General features: G+C 44.4%; 1 protein-coding gene across 1 annotated transcript in view; it reads right to left on the bottom strand.

Annotated features, from left to right (window-relative positions):
* PDLIM1 (PDZ and LIM domain 1) overlaps positions 1 to 19,296 on the bottom strand; it is a 43,607-nt gene that overhangs the window by 18,793 nt on the left and 5,518 nt on the right. Inside the window, exons 2-3 of the mRNA XM_059477318.1 lie at positions 12,885 to 13,036; positions 3,223 to 3,307 (exon numbers count right to left, since the gene is read on the bottom strand). Of these exons, the coding sequence (XP_059333301.1) occupies positions 3,223 to 3,307; positions 12,885 to 13,036 (237 nt within the window). The remainder of the gene's footprint in view (positions 1 to 3,222; positions 3,308 to 12,884; positions 13,037 to 19,296) is intronic.

The raw sequence follows: 19,296 nt of genomic DNA on the forward strand, positions 1-19,296 counted from the left end.
TAATGGCAATGAAATAATAATAAGACTGTAGCTTTTTCATGGGCAAAGATCAGCTTAGACAATGAAGTCAGTCTTTGGACTCAGGACTTCAGGGAATGCATGGGAGGTTGCAGAATGGCTTTTTATTTTCCAAAGGCAAATAAAAGTATCTTGAATGTACATTCCAAGTAAGGGAAAACATTTCCACAGGCATGATGCAGCATGTCACCAAATATCAGCCTCCAGAAGGATTACAGCAGTAAACAAATAGTCCATTTCAAATGGGGTAAAAAATGTGTAAGCAGGGATCTTAAAATACATAGCTAGTCATAGACAAGCTGTTAAGCTCTGGTTCCTGATACAAACTCAAAATTAGGTTCTTTTGCAAGATTTTTTGCAAAGATTTAGCAGCTACATCAGTAAAATATGAAGACAAAAAGAAGGTGGACAAGCATGAAAAACTTCTAAGATACCAAAAGGTAGGAGAGGTAACATCTAACAAACTAATTCTAAGACAGATGGTAATATATCTGAATAAATCAATTTCTACAGCAAGGGTTTTAAAGACTTCTCTTTTTTTCAGCCTGAAGTAAGGCTACTCACATGTATGATTTTTTGTCTGTATTCAAAGGGCTATATGCAAAGCCAATGAGAACCATTGTCAGAGGACTCTGGACCAGGATTTAAACAAACCACTTGGACTCAGCACGTCCTATTTTCTTTGGTAAGTGAATTAATAAGTGTTCTGCATGAGACTGTTGCCAAGAAAAGCAAAGATACTGTTTTCACTGGCCAGCAAGTTAAAAAAACCTGAGCAGCTCAGTTTTGCCTTCGAAGATTCAGCTCTACTCGCAGCTACAACTAGTCGTACTAGAAAAACAATATCAGCATCTTTGTGGTAAAATTCATAGCAGTTTGCCATGTTGGTATACACACACATAGCATTTTCTGCACTCTGCTACTGCTGGTTTGCAGCAGGCCTGGCCAAAACCCCTGATGATGCTGCAAAGACACAGCCCCAGAGTGACTTGGCCAACACTTGCCACATGCTCTGGCAGGAATCAGCATGCTCTTCTGAATTCACACTCCAAGCAGAAACACCTCACTACAAAACTTACTTGCTGTAGTCAGCTACTGAAAAAGCAAATAGAAAAAAACTCCCAAACAATCCACCAAACAACAAACCCCACAACCTTACAACTTGATGGTATTCCTGACACTTTGGCATAGCAGATTAGGATGTTGAGGCACTGTTATGCCTTAAGAGTAAATAGAAGTTTGTGGTTTGGAGATATGATGTATCACCCCTCACACTGCTGAGTTCCTGTCTCAGTATGCAGCAAGTGAAGCCCCATAATGTTAAGCCCAGTGCTCTGAACAGCAGCAAGCCCCACTCACATACACAACTGCAAATTATTTAATCTGCTTTAATTTAAAGGAAGGGAATAAGAAAAGACAAGACTTCTGTGAGTTTAAATGTTCCTTTCACACCAGGAAATAACCCTTCTAGCATCAGCCATCAAAGGGTCAAAGCTAATTTTCAGGCAACCATTCATTCTTAGTACAAGATTAAGACAATGGTTACTGCTCAGAGATAAGATCTGTAACATGAATTTCTCCACTCAGCTGTGCATCAAATTCTCCTGCTCAAGTCAGTTACAGGTTATTACCAATAAATTCAGTTGTACTATATTTATAAACTAGCAGTATCACGATATCTATACAGTGGCCAGAGCCAGAACCAGATCTAAGACTTAGGAGGGAATGTCTTCCACTACCAGCATTACTGCTAAATCCTGACCATCTATCCAGATTGGACTGTGGTGGGGCAGTGAGTGACAGGGGAGCTCAGCAGCAGGTTTCTTGCTGCAGTTAACTAAAATTAGTGAGCTACTTTAAAATCCCACCTAGGGCATGTGTTGTGCTGTATGTTTGATTTTATGGCATTTACCTGAATTCTTGCTAATGGCTGCATTGGGAAATTGGTCTCTAGGATGGAATCTCCTGCTGAATTAAATGTCAGCTCTCTGCATCACAGCAGCAAAGCCTCAGTGCAGACTCTGCCCCACTCCTTTGGCAAGAGACAGCCCCCAAGTCCCAAGGCTGAAGCAGAGTCTTTCCAAAACCTGGGCAGCAGAAGGCACAGACCAGACCTCAGCCCAACAGTGTCACAGACAGGTGTCACCACATGGCTCCAGCTCAAACTAAGTCAAAATGGCTCAGTTTCACACTGTGCCTTGGCAGAGTTATGAAATACCTGGAGAGTGCCGCACCAATTCCTTGGGCCAAGCAACACAGAGAAGCCTGATGTGAAAGAGAACATGGACAGATCCCAGGCCAAGGGCTGGGCAGGGTGTTGCTGCACATGTGCTGCTTTAGTCTCAGGTCCTTTCCAACCAAAACAGCCATGTTAGTGCTTAAGTAATTGCAGAGTCAAACTAGTTTTATAATCTACTTATTTTGCTAGAAAGACTCACATGGGATGTGTGCTTGGGTCAGAATCCACTGGGGCCATGTCACTGCCCCAGTGAAAATTCAGAAGAATGCCACTGACTTTAGTGTAGTTATTTTGGATTTTTTGCAGTGCAATCCTCTAAATCTAGCCCAGGCAGTGCCCTTGCACAGGCTGCTGTTATTACTACATTTACTTGACAGAGGCAGCAGGCCAATGAACCAAGGCTGTCAACAGGCTACAAAACCAACGTCCTAGACAGAGGCTGCCATGATCTGCCACACAGATAAACATGTAAGATGATCGTGTCTTTCTCTCCCACCTTCTCCACAGCTAGACTGCTAAGAGCTTACTGAGTAAGAGAAAAAAATCCAAACCAAACAAAGAGAAAACCCTGAGTCAATGATATTCCTCACCCCTCAGGTCTTTTCTATCTATGACAACTAACTGGCTTAGTACAGTAGCAATGATTTATTGAGCCACACCTCTACAGTGCCTTCTGTGCCCCGTGGTAGGTGTGTGCAGGCAGCTGGCAGGAGACACCTCTGACCCAAGCAGGTTAGCTCAGGCATGGCACCCATTAGCTCTCCACAGCAGCAGGCTTCTCAGCATGAGGGAGGGAGTCCAGCTCTCAAGGCCTCCAAGGGCCACACGATCTCTGATAGTATGGGGCATGATGCTACCCCCAACATGATTATCAGAGTGGCATATATTCAGGTCCTAGGAGGATCAGGCCCAGAACATCTCTCACAGGAGTGAGAGGGAACAAGAGCAGTTATTCCAGGACTTACCTGAGGCTCAGAGGCCAGATTCATCTTATAAGGATGTGTCTTTCCCTCCTCGCTTACAAGTGGTGACCAGACTTTTGCCTCCGATCTGCAACACACACATTTTGAATAATTAATCTATTTTCATCAGTGACACCATAATTGTTATTAAAAGGCTCAAAGTTCAACAATTTCTCAAACTTTTCCACAGTCTCTCATATATAGCACAACCCACATCAGGAGGAATCCAGACAGCCTCATTTTAGGTACACAATGTAGGTGGCTTAGATAAGTGAGGTCCTTGGAGCAAGACAAGATCTCAATATCCTGGCTTACTCTCTGTGACTCCACAGGCAACACATCAGGCATAGGCTCCCACCCAGGCTGTCAAGCTGGGGACTACCCAAAAGCAGAAGCTGGAGATATCCTGCAGATGCCTTAATTAAGTGGGACAATTCAGATTGCTATGTACTTCAGCTTTTATGGGTAGCCAGCAAGAGGAATGATTCTTGTCTGTATTTACTATATAAAGAACATTTTGTTCTTGAGGTTGGAATGCCTTGGAGATAAGCTAGAAACATTTTCTCATTTGCGTCTCCCAAATTTGCTTCTTATTGATAGTGGAATCCATGTTGAACAAACAGAAGGCCTTTTAGAATGATGAAAAAAAACCAAACCCCCCTGCAATGGGACAAAGAACTGAGACGACTTCATGTGACAGAGAAAGTCTACATAACCTTTACTGGTCTGTGGTCTGACCCAATTACTCACAGTAGTCTGAAACACAAGTCAAGATCTACAACTAAAACCAACTGCTTTTACCATCATCATTGTGGAATTCTGCTATGTCCCAAAGAATGACAAATGGTGAGGAAGAACTGGAGTGCTTGGATTTGCTCGAAATATGTTGTGGGAAGCATTTCTCAGAAGTAAAGACAGTATTACCATCTCAGATGGATTAAACAGTGCCACTTTTCCCAAACATTTGAATAGTAGGGAATGAGTGACTGCAGTATTGTTGAATGAAAACTGCTGTTCAATGCTAAACATTGCATCATGCAACAACCAGATGGCTGATAAACTCTCAGGATGAGGTCTGAAAACTATGTTTCTGTCCTGTTGACAGGAGCCCTTTCTGGAATCTGGAACTGGAAGTAGATGTACTTCCTAGGTATTTGTGGGTCAAGGCCTAGCTATAATTTAAGTATTTAGTAGCAAAACAGGAATGCTTCCATTGCGAACTAACCGGATAAGTGGAAAGAGATTTTTCAGTTAGAGAAGGAGGAAGAGACTAGAAAAAGAAAAGGCTGACAAGGATGGAGAAACAGGGTATAAAGCTACCCACAACATATTCAGTCTGTGTGCACCATTCCTCTAAAAGCCCTCCAAAGTCACAATGTTTTTTAAACAGCCCAAACTTAGCTGAGATGCACATATACATCCCAGACATTTGCTGCATAAATAGTATTTCAATATTTGCACCTAGAGGGCAGCTCGGTGGGAGGAGATGGGAGGCAGCATTCTCAGCCAGGAAAGAAGAACAGTTTTATTGACCTGCTATTCCCTTTATTGCACAGTGGACCTTACACAGGAGAAACCTGAATGAAGGCTGCTGTGCTTTCACAGGAAAAGTACAAACACACAGTTCACACCTGATATCCTTTATGAGTATTCAGGTACAGCGAACATTTGAACCTTGGTTATTGCATCCTGCAAGCCCAGCAGATCCCTGACAACCCATGCCACTCAAATGCTGCCGTGGGGCAAGCTGGGGCACACACAGACAAGCATGACTAACAGTTGCATGGTATCAGATCCACACCAATCTGATCATCATCTTGTCACAACAGCTGCTCTTACTGGAGGTCCAACATGTCTCAGGTGAATACAAAACAACCATTCTCTCCTTGCTTCTGGATGCCCATGTTTTAAGGTGCCTGAGGAAGCAGCAATTTCACCCAGATTATGGATATCAAGCCTTACAAAGTCCCACCAGGGATGGCTGTATTTTCCACACCTGAAGACTGTTTGCACATAGGGAAGCAGCCTGATGACCAATACAAAGCCTTATTCCTTGGAAGGGTTTGGAGATCATGTGTGACCGAGTTTCATCTCCTCTGGAAAAACAGGGGATGCAGCAAAATGTATGGAAATGAGACACCCAGCCAGCCAGGCTATAAGCAAAGGGACAGTGGCTGGAGATGAAGGAGCAGCTCAGAGAGCATTAAACACTTCTGCTGATCTCTAGCATGAGGCATCCCTGTGCCAGTTCTCACAGCAGTGATCCAAGAACTCTTGAGGTAGCATTTTCTTTCATAGCAGTTTATTATAAGCTTTCAGAAGTATGAGACAGCTTTATTCACACTGAAAAATTTAGGCCTAGAGCAGGCCACTGTATGAATATGGAACAGAAACTTCCCCTCAGGCACTTGATTTCATCCCACTGGCCCTCAATGCATTTGAGGTGCTGATCACACAGCACTTTGGTCTCCAGAAGAGAAGAGGCAATTATGGCAAACTACTGCAGCCCATGGGGGGTTTGACCAAATTTTTCTTCTTTATTTATAAGCAAGGCAAATAGCTCAAGTTTGTTCCCCAGACTGCTGCCATCCTGCTCTGTCACTGGATATAAATGGAAGCAGCAAGGTCACTCCAAGCTTTACTTTCAATCCAGTTTAGAAGCTATCCAAACAGAAATGTTAAATAGGCCATGCATCTGTCCCTCTGAGGCAGGGAAGATAAAGCTGCCCTTTGTATTCACAACAGCTGCAGAAGAGCCCCTCAGCCACTCTCAGCAGCCCATTTATGGACCCAGTGAAGCAGAAAAAGGACACAGCTTTGCTCTCCCTGGCTTTACCCAGCAGATCTTTCAAGGCATGTGCCCCATCCCACCTGTGGAGCCCACAGTCTGTCTTAGGTCTTAGGTAGAACCACAATGGTCCCAGCTCTTGGGAAGGATTTCCTGGCTCTGCTTCTTGTGTCAATGTCTGTAATTCTACTGAAGTGTGGCAGGAGGAAGAAAAACACCACCCAAAAGTTCACCTTATGTCCCACTACTGGCCCAGGATCTACTTTCTGCAGTGTTGGGAAGTGTGGGCACCAGGCACAGAGAGCAGGGCAGATTAGATTCACTGTGTTTGTGTCTTATCCATTTGGTTCCATATCTCAGGTATACGAAGGAGGGAGCAGGCGTCAGAGTAGGCAGCTAAACCCGGCCTTGGTAACAGTACCTTCAGTTCACACCAGGCTGCTGCTGGGAGGGGCTTTCTGGAGATCTTTCTGTCCAACAGCCTGCTGGGGAATCCCACCATGTCTGTTGAAAGCCAGGGGCTTTGGCATCCTTATCAGATCTCAGAAACTCCTGATAAACTGATGAACATTTATTTTATGACATGGTTTCTAATGCATATTCTTTCAAATGAGACTCCATCAGAGAGCAACAGAGAAAAACAATGAAGGAGACAAAAACATGACACAAACAAGCCTGAGAATGCGCGACAGGAAAATTAACTGCAGGCACATCTATACACAAACTCTGACATTTTTGCAGTTCACATTTCCATGTTGTTTCCTTACTACAGGACAGAGAGTAACTTAGGGCCAGGGAATGAGCCATGCATCTCCTGTTTCATCCACGCAGAAACCAAAACCCAAGATTAGAAAGACATTTCTCTCATGCTAGTTTGGATGCAGAGGTACTGGTAGGAAAAAGAAGGAAGGAAACCACGTGCAAGTCAAGGCAGGAATATGGAGAGGTATTTATGAAACAACAATTTTCAAGCAGCTTGTCTCGAACATGATGTAATATAAACATTACAAGAGCCCGGATTTTGCTATCAGTGCTTTGCGTGCAAAGCTGGGCCATAGCTTCAAGGAAAAGAGCTGGAAAATGAGGGTCTAATTCTTTGTGCCAGGAACTGTGTAATTTCCATAAAGAAGAAAGACATATCTACATTCATTCACATCTCATTTCAAACACTGGGATGGACACAACTAAGATACCAAGTAGCAAATAAACCCCAAAAGACTGAAAAGTTTCTTGTCTAGCACAAAGTTCTTTAGCTGAAAAATGAGGAAAGACCTAAAGAATTTATCTTTCACAATCCTCTCACCAGAGTTTTCAACAGGAATTTTAATAAAGATTAGAAACTAACTACAAAAGCTGTCAGGCTACCAGGAAGGGACCTTTTAATCAGCCTTTTAGATGCAACAGCTGTACAATACAGGCCCTTGGCTTTAAACATGAGTAGTCACTTTTAACAAACATCCATTAATGGACATATTCAGTTTGGCAAGCAAAACTGTACTCAGGCTGCATACAGCCTCCTGCCAACTCACACAGCAATGACAGTCACAACTTCCTGGAGACAGGAGGCCCCAAATGCATGTCTCCATGCCCTCTTGCATTTCAGGTGTCTCTTTATACAACCACTAAAACTAAAAGGCAGCTCCAGTTAAACTGCTGTGGCTTCTTCTGTGTATCTGGAGCAGGTTCATGACAGCTACAAAGGCTAAGACACTGACTGCTCAGACTCACACTCTTCTAACTGGCCAGCTGCAGAGTTAACTCTTACTGCCTCACCAAAGAGGCTGTAAAATCACAACAAATACCAATCTTGATATGCCAAAAGTACTTTGAACGTATCTGTTGTTAGTAAAAGCTGCTGCCATGCACCCAAAAGGGCTGGAAGCACCACACTGGCCATGGAGAGGTTGGGAGTGGCCACAGAGGGCCAGGCAACCTGCATGGCCTTATATAGCTGCACACTGAGCAGCTGGCTTTTCCCAGGGCCAAAGGAATTATTAGTAAGATGACAGAACTGGAAAACTCTTCTTGGCAAGGAAGCAAAAAGGCAAACCTAAATGAGTCAACGGATTCCACCAACTTCCTAGAACAGAAATCCAAGCCTATTGTGGCTTTGTGCAACTATTCCCCACAGCTCAAACCTGGGAACACATGGAGTGAGCAAGAGTGCAACCAAATCCACCACACAAAATGAAAGGACACGACACGTGTGCTCTCTTCTTCTTCATGAGCATCTACACATGATCCTTTCTGACAATCCATTTAACAGGTCCTGGGAGCAGACCTGACTTCCCTGATCCTAGCACTTTTCAAAGAACAAATACATAGATTCACTCCTTGGCAGCACTTTCAACAACTTAAAAGACTATTGTGCAAACAAAAAAGGTGCATTAATGTATTATAAGCTGGCAGCAGAGTAGCAGAAAAGCAGCATGAAATTTGAGGAAAATGACAGTAGAAGCAGAACAGGACATTACATATTTGCAACCTTTTTAAAAAAATATTCTCCTTTACCACCCTCAAACTGCCTCCAGACATAAAGGGAAGGACAGACTCACTACAGGAACACCTTTTTTGTTGAAAAAACCCCTTACATAAATATACACTTTACCTTGGAGTTAGGGCTGTACAGTTCCACCACCCATCTAGTGACTATAGCCAGAGGCAAAGAGCCATTTGTTATAGAAATAATTTTCACCTGTGCTGCAATGAACATTTGTCTGCTTTTGTACATCTGCAGCCACAACAGAGCTGTGTGTCAAATTCATCATGAGCACTTCCACTGACAGGGGTGATGCCTGGATCATTTGACTATCCTGTGAATTTTGTGGTAGGAGTATCTGTTTCTCCTGCATCTTCTTTGCTTTAAATGCTCTTATTCAGGGAAAGCATCTCACTCAAAATACACATTTCCAAAGAAAGTTGATAGCTGTCTCCAATTTGTTGGACACATCTTGCTGCTTACCCCCATTAATGGAGAGCAATGCTGGGAGAGGCTTAGCTCAACCCTAACACATCAGTGCAGCGGTGTTCACACCCTAATTTGAAAAAATGAAATCACCAGGAAAAAGAAGCATAGCTCTTCTAAAATACTCCAACTTCATTTTTCCTATGGAGAGACTCAAAAACCTCCCTGTGAATTCCTCAGTTCAGCAACCAGGTAGGCTTGAATTGACTGAAGCACTGTCTTGAGCTTGATTTTACACTGCTGAAGACAATAACAGAACCTTTACTTTGGTTTCTTGGTAACTACATTTCTTTTCAAACAAAAAGCAAAATTAATGAACAAACAGTCTCAGAAGAGAGCAGGAGCTGCTGGACACAGTGAGTTCAGTGGGAATTTGTTATCTTTGGCAACACTGCTGAATATCCACTTTCAAGGTAGAAGACAGACCTTTCCAACTCTGTTCACAAGTCAAACAGCAAAGCACCTGGCAGTGCCACTTAGGAAAGAGTACTCAAAGAAAGCAATTTGTGGCTGGGTTTTAAATCCTAGGAAATTATGAGATTTGCTCCTTTGGGTGAAAAAGTAGACCAGACATGTTTTCTTCAGCTAGCTAGAAAGTTGATACGTTTTTAATGGTGACTTGTGTTAGACAAGATTTCCTGCCCACAATCTGATCTGAAATATTTTTGGACTGTTACCATTGCTAAGAAAAATAGCGAAACAGGAAACATTGGAATGCTGTTGATATACACAATCAAGCATACAGTGCAAACAACATTTCCTTTACCAGAAGCATTTAAGTCCTTTCAATTCTCTATATTTACACTTCTCTTAAATAATCATTAGTAAGCCAAACATGAAGACATCTTAACTGCTTGGCTATCGTTAAAAGAGAACAGAGTTGCCAATTTGAAGAACACACATGTATAAAGATTGTTTTGGTTCACAGAAGAGCAGATGAAAAAGACAAGCATGAAACACTCTCCTAGCTTCCAGCTACTTGCAGCTTAAAGGCTTTCTGCAGCATAAATACTTCCATTGTATATATCATCCTTTAAAGATTTGTCTTGCACTGATTCACCCACTAGGGTCTTCAAACCACATACACTCATCACGTGTACAGCACAGTCACAAATGAAGTCTCCACTGTCACAACAGTGCTGATCCTTTGGTAAAACTGAAACACCTGGTGTGAGCTCAGACCTGTGTCTGAAACCCACCTGGCACAACCTTGTTGCCACACTGAATGCAGGTCAGAGAATATTTAGCATGGGTAATCATATAAATAAGTAATCATTCAAAATTCATTAGCTAACAATTTAGAAATCACTAAAGACTTATGCTTTCACAAGACATCTCTCCAACGGTGAGTAGAAAAGGAGGACAGGGAAGACTTCTCACTCCAGAAAACCTAGCCCAGCTGGGCACATCCTCCCACCAGCGGGGTAATGCTCCAACCCACAGAGGTGCTGCTCTGTCAGAGCAAGGATCTGTGCCAGTGCAGCTCCTTGGTACAACTGATTCAGCTAATGAACTACAACTGCACAGAGTGGAGACCAGACCCAAGGGCTGCTGGTGTTGCAGTGCAAATGATATACATTCCTTTTCATACTCAGCCAACTATTTACAGAGCTACTTTGACAGAGAAAAAACTTTCAGCTCTGACCTGACTGTATTGTGAGCCTTCCTCACCAACTGTACAGCTGAGCCTTAGTGACAGAGCTGTGCCCACCAAAGCTCAGGAAGCCCAGGCCACAGCCCTTGGCCAGGTGGCACTCATTTTCCCCAAGAGCCTTCCATCCCCTCCATCCCCATGGCAATGCCCTTCCCTTCTTCACAGAGGAGGGATCACCACCACACCACAGTCTGCTTTCCTCACCCACTTCCCTGCCTTAAGGTGAGCAGGAAGGTGAACTATGGCTCCAGGTCTCTTAAAATGCTTTCTCTGTTACCTCTCTAGGCATCCTCTCAAGGCCTTTCATTTTAAGGCCTTAGACTGTAAAGTAAAAAGAAATGCTCCTGCCTCAGCAATAAAGACTACGTAGCACTTCTGACCACTGAGTGCAGCTGCATTTAGACCAACACAATTATGGGGGCCTAGAAGGAGACACTGGGCATTAGGGATAAAATCTTCTCAACAGAGTACAACCAGGAAAGACAACATGGTGTACACAGATTTTCCATAGAGCAATGGGTAGTAATAGCAAACTCTAAAGTGTAAGAAGTCAGATCACTGCTTTCACATTCTTGCAGTTTTGACACACTATCTGGCCTTCTGTCAGCAGAACTCAGTAATCAGTACAGCAGCAGAAGCATCCAACACACACAAATGCTACCTCACTGAAAGAGGGTCTTGAAAGAGTGGAGTTGTGTAAACTGAAAGCCCCTGCACAATTTTACACAGCTGCAGATCCAGCTAGAAATCTCTCCCATGGCAGCTTCCAAGCCCAAGGCCAATCAAATGTGCATAGGGCAGCTATAAACTTAATGACATTGTAATTAACATTAGCAAACACATTTTACAGACTCAATGATCTGTAAGAGTGAACTTGCCTGCAGGCTCAAAGAGCCCTTGCCTCCCTTCCTCTTTGCCAGCCAGAACCACATGGCACTGGTTTGCCAAGTCAAGCAGCTGGATTTTGGAGAGGAAAAGGAACACTCCTTTGCAGGAAGATTACACGCTGCTAAGTTCAAGGCCAGTATAAAAACTCTGGGGTTAACAGGCTGCTGCAGTGTTCACTACCCATTCACACTGCCTGCACTGTGCTCCATTCTTCCCTCTGTGAATTCCCTTAATGAACCACCAGGCAATTTTTTTTGGCCAAGACCCATCGCTTCCTCCTGAACTGGGAAATGCCTGCTGAACTCCTGGCATTGTCCAAGCCACGGTAAAGACTTGTGTTTATCACAGAAAAGCCCTGAACAACTGGACCACTGTGTCATTGAAGGCATGCTTTTGCACTCCTTTTGAAAGCACTTCCCCTGCATCTGCCCTGAAATTGATGGATGACCTCTCTTAGGGAAGGCAGGCACAGGCAAAACTTGCTGCAGAGCAAGTAGAAATGCCATACTACCACCTGGTTTTGAAAAGCACCAGTACCTGCAGCTGCAATTCACACCAAAAGGAAGGGTAAATCCCCAGCACCCTCAAAAAAAGCAGGCTGCAGTTCTTTTAAGTAGCAGCAGTTTAATGCAAAGCAGAGCCCTGCCTTCCCATCTCCATCTCCTCTCCATACAAAGATGGCCCAAGAACAAAGCCTGGCTGGGGAAAGGAATGAAGCTGTCCATTGCTCTGCAGTTCAAGATGGTGGGAAGGCTGAAGCCAGTCTGAGCTCTACACTAGTGGCAGAAATTGTGGCTCAGCTGTCACTTGCCTTTAGTTTTTCAGGACTTGGAGAGTCTGATGCCTAAGAGGAACTTTGTTGCACCCTCGGTCATCATTGTTCAAGGCTGACAGTGCTGTTTGATCAAGAGGCTTCAAAATGTACAACATTTCTGAATCTGTGCTTGGCAGAAACCAGGCAATTACTTGCCTGGAACAACACATAAGCATATATTTTAGCTGCTAAAGGAGTGCAACAGGAAGGAAGGCCATCTCTGGTTGCACCTCCTCTGCTATGAGTGAAGTTTTCATGAGGCTATCTTTGGTTTCTTGCTGCCAGGAGCCACAGAGTAAGTTGACAACCCTGCCATAAATTATCAGCCAATTTCTCACTTGGAAAGTTGTTTTCATAAGGTCAAAGTGCATCAAATGCAAGCAGCATTAGGATTAAAGGATGAAATGCAGTTCCCTTTTGCTAGCCAGCACTTGCCAGACAAAGCACTAAGAGGTCAAGTTAAACAAGCAAGAGGCCTACTGCCACACCAAAACACAGCTACTGCCCACCCTGCAATCCTCCCTCTCTCCAGCCCCAGTCCTGCCCAGCTCCGTACCTGCTGACTGTCAGGGTCAGCTCATCTGTGCAGCCCTTGATTTTGTTTTGTGCCTCAAGGTGTGTCATGTTGTCTGTGTTCACTCCATCGATGGCTATGATCTGGTCTCCTATACACAAGTTGGCTATTGCAGCTTTGCTGCCTGGAGTCACCTAAGAGAAAGCAAAAAGAGTGAATGGACTTTCCACGGAGGAGATTTCCATAGAAACATTTGAAAAGGAGTTAGAGAAGCTGTGGTTTTTCTCACTGGTACCTTGAAGTAAAGAAGGTAAAATTAATGAAAGTAAATTCTAGGACGACATTTATCTAGGTCTTTTAGATAAAGGATTTTGTTTTGGCACCCACAGGTAGAAATCTGGAGAGAGAACAACAGGTAAATAACAGAAATCATATTTTTACTCAAGACAATTCTCATGCTAGAGAGCAAGATCATAAAGAAAGCAACTATGTTCTTTTGTGGACAGAGAAGTGCTGTCTGAAACAGAAAGTGCTGAGGACAGACAGAAGTCCAAGTCCCTAAGAACAGAGGTGACAGAAAAGAGTATCAGAGTCAGTGCAATAACTAATGCCAATCAAACACAGCTTTGCCTGCATTAAAATTTCATTTGTTTTCTTCCTTGAAGGAAAGGTTTGGACTCAAGATATTGGATTCCTTCTTTAGTTGTAATAATAAGGTTTTTCCCAGAAACAGGTGCAACACACATTTACTGACTTCAGCAAGATCAATCCCAAAGCAGTGTGTGATCTATGCAGATTGGAAGGGGGAAAGGCATCAGAAACATCACCCTTAAATCACAAGCTGTCAACAGTGTCTGAAGAAGTAGAAGCACCAACCCCCCTGCCTGATCACAGCTCACCTTGACACCTGTTGCCATATTGATCTCCCCTTCCTCTCCATGTGGTCCCAGACAGAAGACACTATGCAGCAATGCCATCAGTATGACACTCCTCATGAAAAAGGTCCCAGCTAAAACTTTGCATTTTCAAACAAATCAACTAAATGGCTTCTTCATTTTACCCTACTTCTTTTAAAGAGGTGTCCTCTTAACAACAGAGACCTCTTTGGGCCAAGCTTATTGCTTGGGCAGAAGGTGAATAACATCATATTTGTGGCTTTGCAAACACTACATAAGATTTTGTGCCGTTTTAATGAGTTTGTGAAAGGTGCGTAATGATTTCTATGGGCTTTCATCCATTATTTAACAGGCAGAGGAAACGAGAAGGGTGGACTGCTCCCAGACATGAGTACAGATTAAAACATGCCTTGCAGCTGAGACATACCTCATTTATGAGTCCATTACAACTGGTATTCATTCTACACATTCATGCTAGGTTCCAGCATGCTGGAAAGCAGCTGAGTAAACCCAGCAGAGCTTTCAGACATAAATACCATTCGAAAGATTTAGAAATCCCTCCTAACTAGGGTTTGGTTGGCAAATCATTGCCCTCAGGGAAACATTCCCCTTCTAGAGGTGTCACACATTAGCAGCAATCACTGTTTTCCCTGGGTCAAATCTGAAGCTGTTCAGGATATCTCCTCACAACTGTAGTGGGCTGTTTTCCCCAACCAGAAGAAAAATCACAAGCTGCTTTTCTTTTTTCAGCTCTCTACTAGGAAAGTGTTTAATGGAAAAAGAAAGGACACAAAAGTGGATCACAGAGGTCCAAGCTGACCAATGTGCTCAACATTAATCCAAAGAGCTTCAGATGGGTCAACCAATAGTGGATGTCTACCTGCACACCACTTTGAATGCTGCAAGCAGTCTCTGAACTAACAGAGGAAGTGCTGATGAACATACCAGACAAAGCACCAAACGGACACAGAAAATCTGATTTACATGTGAAGATCACCACCTGCCAAGCTGCAGCCCTCAGCTGACCAGTGACCTATTGAGGCCATTGAGTGCAATCTGGATTCATTGCCTCGAGAGCACCTCTGTAAACCTTGTGACAGGGTGCTGTGGTTCAACCCCAGCCAGCAGCCAAGCCCCACTCAGCTGCTCACTCCCTCCCCACCTGCAGGACCAGGGAGAGAACTGGGAGAGCAGAAGTGAAAACTTCTGGGCTAAGATAAAGACAATTTCATAGGGAAAGCAAAAGCCACACACACAAGCAAAACAAAGCAAAGCAAGGAATGAATTCACTCCTTCCCATGGGCAGGCAGGTGCTCAGCCATCCACAGGAGAACAGGGCTCCATCATGCATAATGGTTACTTGGGAAGACAAACAACATCACCCCAAACATCTCCCCTTCCTCCCACTCTTAATATGCTGGGCATGATGCCATGTGGTCTGGAATATCCCTTTGGTCAGTCGGAGTCATCTGTCCCCTGCACCCCAGACTCCTCACCAGCATGGCAGTGCAAAAAGCAGAAAAGGCTTTGGCTCTGTGTAAGCCCTGCTCAGCAATAACAAAAACATTTCTGTATTATCAACACAAATACATTTCTGTATTATAAATCCAAACCACAGCCCCTTACCAGCCACTGTGAACAATTCTACCCCAGCCAAAACCTGTACACAGGGACAGTTTGAAGCTCTGAAGAAATCCTGAGCACTGATAGCTGCCTACAGTCCCATCAGATCTGGGAGCTGTCATTATAAAATTCATAAGACATGTCCCTAAGGATATCATTAAAGCAAAAGGAGCCCGCAGGAAATGCAGTGTGGGTCCTGTCCTGATCTCTGGACCTTAACTGAGTCATTTGGTTTCTTGGGGCCTTTGTTTCCTCTGCTACCAAAAGAGGTAGAGAGGCACATTACTCACCCCTGTAAGGAACACCAAGCTCAGTACACTGTTACCATGATTCATTGTCAATCAGATAAGTTGCCAAGGGTCAAGAACAACAGTGGATTAATGCCAGCACTGGAACACTGCTGGAGACTGAGCCATATGGCTTGCTGTATTTCTGATAATTATACAATATGTGATAGGCTGGTAGAAGCAATCACGTATCACCAGGAACAGCTAAGCCACAGCAACCAGGGACACTGAAATACTGAAGCCTCCTGAAGGACCCCCAAGAGCCACCAGGAAGAGCAGCTGGCATTCACAGTGAATCTCAGTGCATTGCCAGTGCTTGTGGTGTCAGTTCCCTGCTGTGTCCACTTCAGAGGAATTGGAAATGCAAGTGCTCTTCTCCATCAGGTAAGTGTCACTGGTAGCACAGAGGCTATGCCATGCACTCAGGTACTCACATAATCCTCTCCCCTAAGGACAAGCTACAAGGTTGCACAAAAATATAAAAGAGATATGTATCTGCCAAAAGTAAACATGTTTTAAAATCCAGCTTCTTCAGGTCTGGAAATAACTTGCCCTGAAATGCAACCTTCCTCAAACTACTGCCTACAACATCCAGCTCCTACTGTCTGCCAGGACTGCTCACAGCAAACATGTCTGCACAAGGGCAGGGTATGGAGGGAACCCATCCCCCATCCTTTTAGGATGATTTATAGCTACTAATAATGTTCCCTTCCCCCCTCACAGTAAGGTCTGGGCTTATCTCAGTGCTGCCAAGCAAAAGGCGTTTCTGTTATTAAGAGAGGAGCACAGAGCTGCCACTGTGACGTTTTCCTGCTTTTATTTTTGTCACATCCCTGCCTGGTCCATGGGAAGCAGCAGGGGCAGGCATGTGGCTGGGGGGAAAGCAGGCAGAGGTGCTCAGAGCACTGGCAGCTATCATCCAGCTTACACAAAAGGACTCCAAAAATGAACAAAAGCTTCAGGCAAGCAGGGATCCAGTAAATTTTGTAACTGAAACTGCTCTGCTCCTGCTCTCAGATGATCTAAAGCTTTGTCCCAGCCTCTCTTACCCTTCCCTCTTGAATGGGCATGGAGCAGAGACCAGCAGGAGCCAGGGGACCAGCAGGCAGTGCTGTACAAGTGCACATCTTGTACAGGTGGGTGAGGCAGTACTGTGCAGATAGAGCTGCACTTCTGCATGGATAGGCAAGAAGGGCTGAAAGATACTGCAGGGAACAAACCTTGTACAAGGCACAGCTTGTGCAAAGGCACAGTTTCTTGTGTCCTTCAAAAGAGCTCCCTGACTTGGCCTGGGTCTCCTCCACTGGGCTTGAGCAGATGGAACATGGGCAGACTCACCAGGCACAGCTCAGCTCCAGAGACACTATGGTTGGGTGAATAAAGCTCTGCACACCTCATAACATCATGCCCAAAGGCTCCCTCTGGAAAGGAGCCATGCCCTGCCTTGAGGTGATTGTTCCCAAGCAACTGGGTAACACTGCCATGAGGTCATTTTGCTGTTGAACAGACAATGCTGAGACAGGCAGAGCAGCACTGACTCATGCTGTGTCCAAAACAGAGTGTCCAGGTCCCAGAGTGATGCTCTGTTTGGTGGTGCTCTGTGTAAGAAATCTGGGCTACTATAGAAATATTCTAGAGACTTACAACCAGATACATCAAACCACGTCCTTGATACCAGCTGAGACACATGTTCCAGCATATGGAAGAAATAAACAACCCCCATAATCTACAGGTTTGTGCACTCTTTATTCATGCAAAACTCAATGTAGTAGATAACAGTTTAGACCAGTTATAGGCTTGGACCCCTTTTTTTAAAACAGGCCCCACAGATTCAGGATTGGCCAAGGAGCAAAGAAAGTGCTATGAAATATCAACTCTTCAGAAAGTCTTTGGGCAAGTGCATTTACAATACAAAACACTTTGATTTAGCAGCAGGAGAAACAGCTGGCTGCTTATTCAGCTCCCAGGACCTCTTTATAAAACTTCTGTCTGTCCCAGAGCTTGCCAAACACAACTACATTTTATATTTGATGTAATTCCCTCCATACATGCTATCTAACAAGCTTTGTAGTCCCTGGACAGGGGTACATGGTCCTTTTTTCCTCCTGCAGGCAAGGATCCAAGAGGCAGCAGTGGTATAGTGAGGGAAGCTGCTGCCCTCAGCAAATGAGAGGGAGGGAGGAAGGGTGGGAAGCATTTTTATGAAAAGCAGCATAACTCAGCTCCCTGTGAGTCAAGATAGCTGGGTGGGTCTAAATTCATTCACTTTTTTCTGGCCTCCCCTCATCCATTCTGGCACCCTACATGCTCACTGCGTCAGCTCCTCACAGTTTCTCACAGACCCTGCAGCCCCGGGCATCACTCCTCACTCCACACCTAAACACATTGCAAGAAGTGATGAAGAGATAAGAAAAGAGAAAATTAACATCAGCCAAGAAAAAAGATCTGGAGAAACTGCACCTCTGTGTGTTTGAGAGGAAAACCCAGCTGGGTCATTGCTGGAAAGGACAGACATGAAGCAACATACTTCCAAGGCCACCAGTGACAGCCAGACATCTCTGACATTCACTTTAATCCTCCCCACCCACACACACTGCTCTTTTACCATGAGTAATGTCCTCAGCACTGGAGTATTATGCTAAGCAGTCAAAGTTTCTCCCAGCAAAAGCATGCAGCTGGGTCAGCAGAGATCAGAGGCTATGAGAAAACTCAGACAAGCACATTCCCCACCCCTTCTCTTTAGGGCAGCAGGAATGATATGCCTTACAACTGGCTCCAGGCGAGCTCCCTTCAATGCTGCTCCTGTTCCCTGCACCATCACAGTCTGGCCAGGCTGCAGCCCAAGCCTCACTGGCTGCTCTGTGCTGGCCCAGACCACATCATCACCAGGAGGCAAGAAGGAGAAGGGCTTACCATACCTCTGGCTGGTGAAACCCCTGAGCACCAGCCCACCCAGTGGGGTCTGGGCTTCCAGCACAAGCTCCTCTGGCAGCCCAGCCCTCTCCTGCCTGCCTTCATGCCCTACCCTGACAGCCAGAGGAGCTTTGTCAACACGAAAGGGGAAGGCATCAGACACTGCACAGAGGGGGCTGACCTTGGTATAAAAAGACATGGGTGAGAGGATTTGCTCAGAAAGATGCTCAAATGGTGGTCAAGGTGTTACTCAGCTTCACAGCTTCTTTTGCAACATGTCCCACATTAAAACAAATAAACAAGAGATTTTTTACAAGGCCTCAAAAACAGCTGAGTCTTTCCTGATGGTTTATTTCATCCTCTAAATAAATTAACACATCCAGTAATCAGCAACCATCTAAGATACTGTAGTCCAGAACAACATCAATTATTTATGCACTTTAGGGCTCCTATAATTTCCCTGTTTATACTAAAAAAAAAAAAAATTCTCCTGTTATTTTGATGCTGCACCCTTCAAATCCAATTCATTTTACATAACATATACATTACTTGATGGACAAAGTGATTTTTAAGGGTGAAAGGTACCAAGAAGCCTGCAGGTGTAGGTAACTTGACATTTGAGAATAAAAAGAGCTTTCTTCCTCCCAAGAAGTCCAGCATTTGCTTTTGTCACCTAAAGTTCTAGGGCTTAAAGCTCTCACATAATGTAGAGGCTGGTACATTCACTCCAAATGT

Source organism: Ammospiza nelsoni, chromosome 8 (assembly GCF_027579445.1).
Source record: "Ammospiza nelsoni isolate bAmmNel1 chromosome 8, bAmmNel1.pri, whole genome shotgun sequence".
In the NCBI taxonomy this organism is placed as follows: Eukaryota; Metazoa; Chordata; class Aves; order Passeriformes; family Passerellidae; genus Ammospiza; species Ammospiza nelsoni.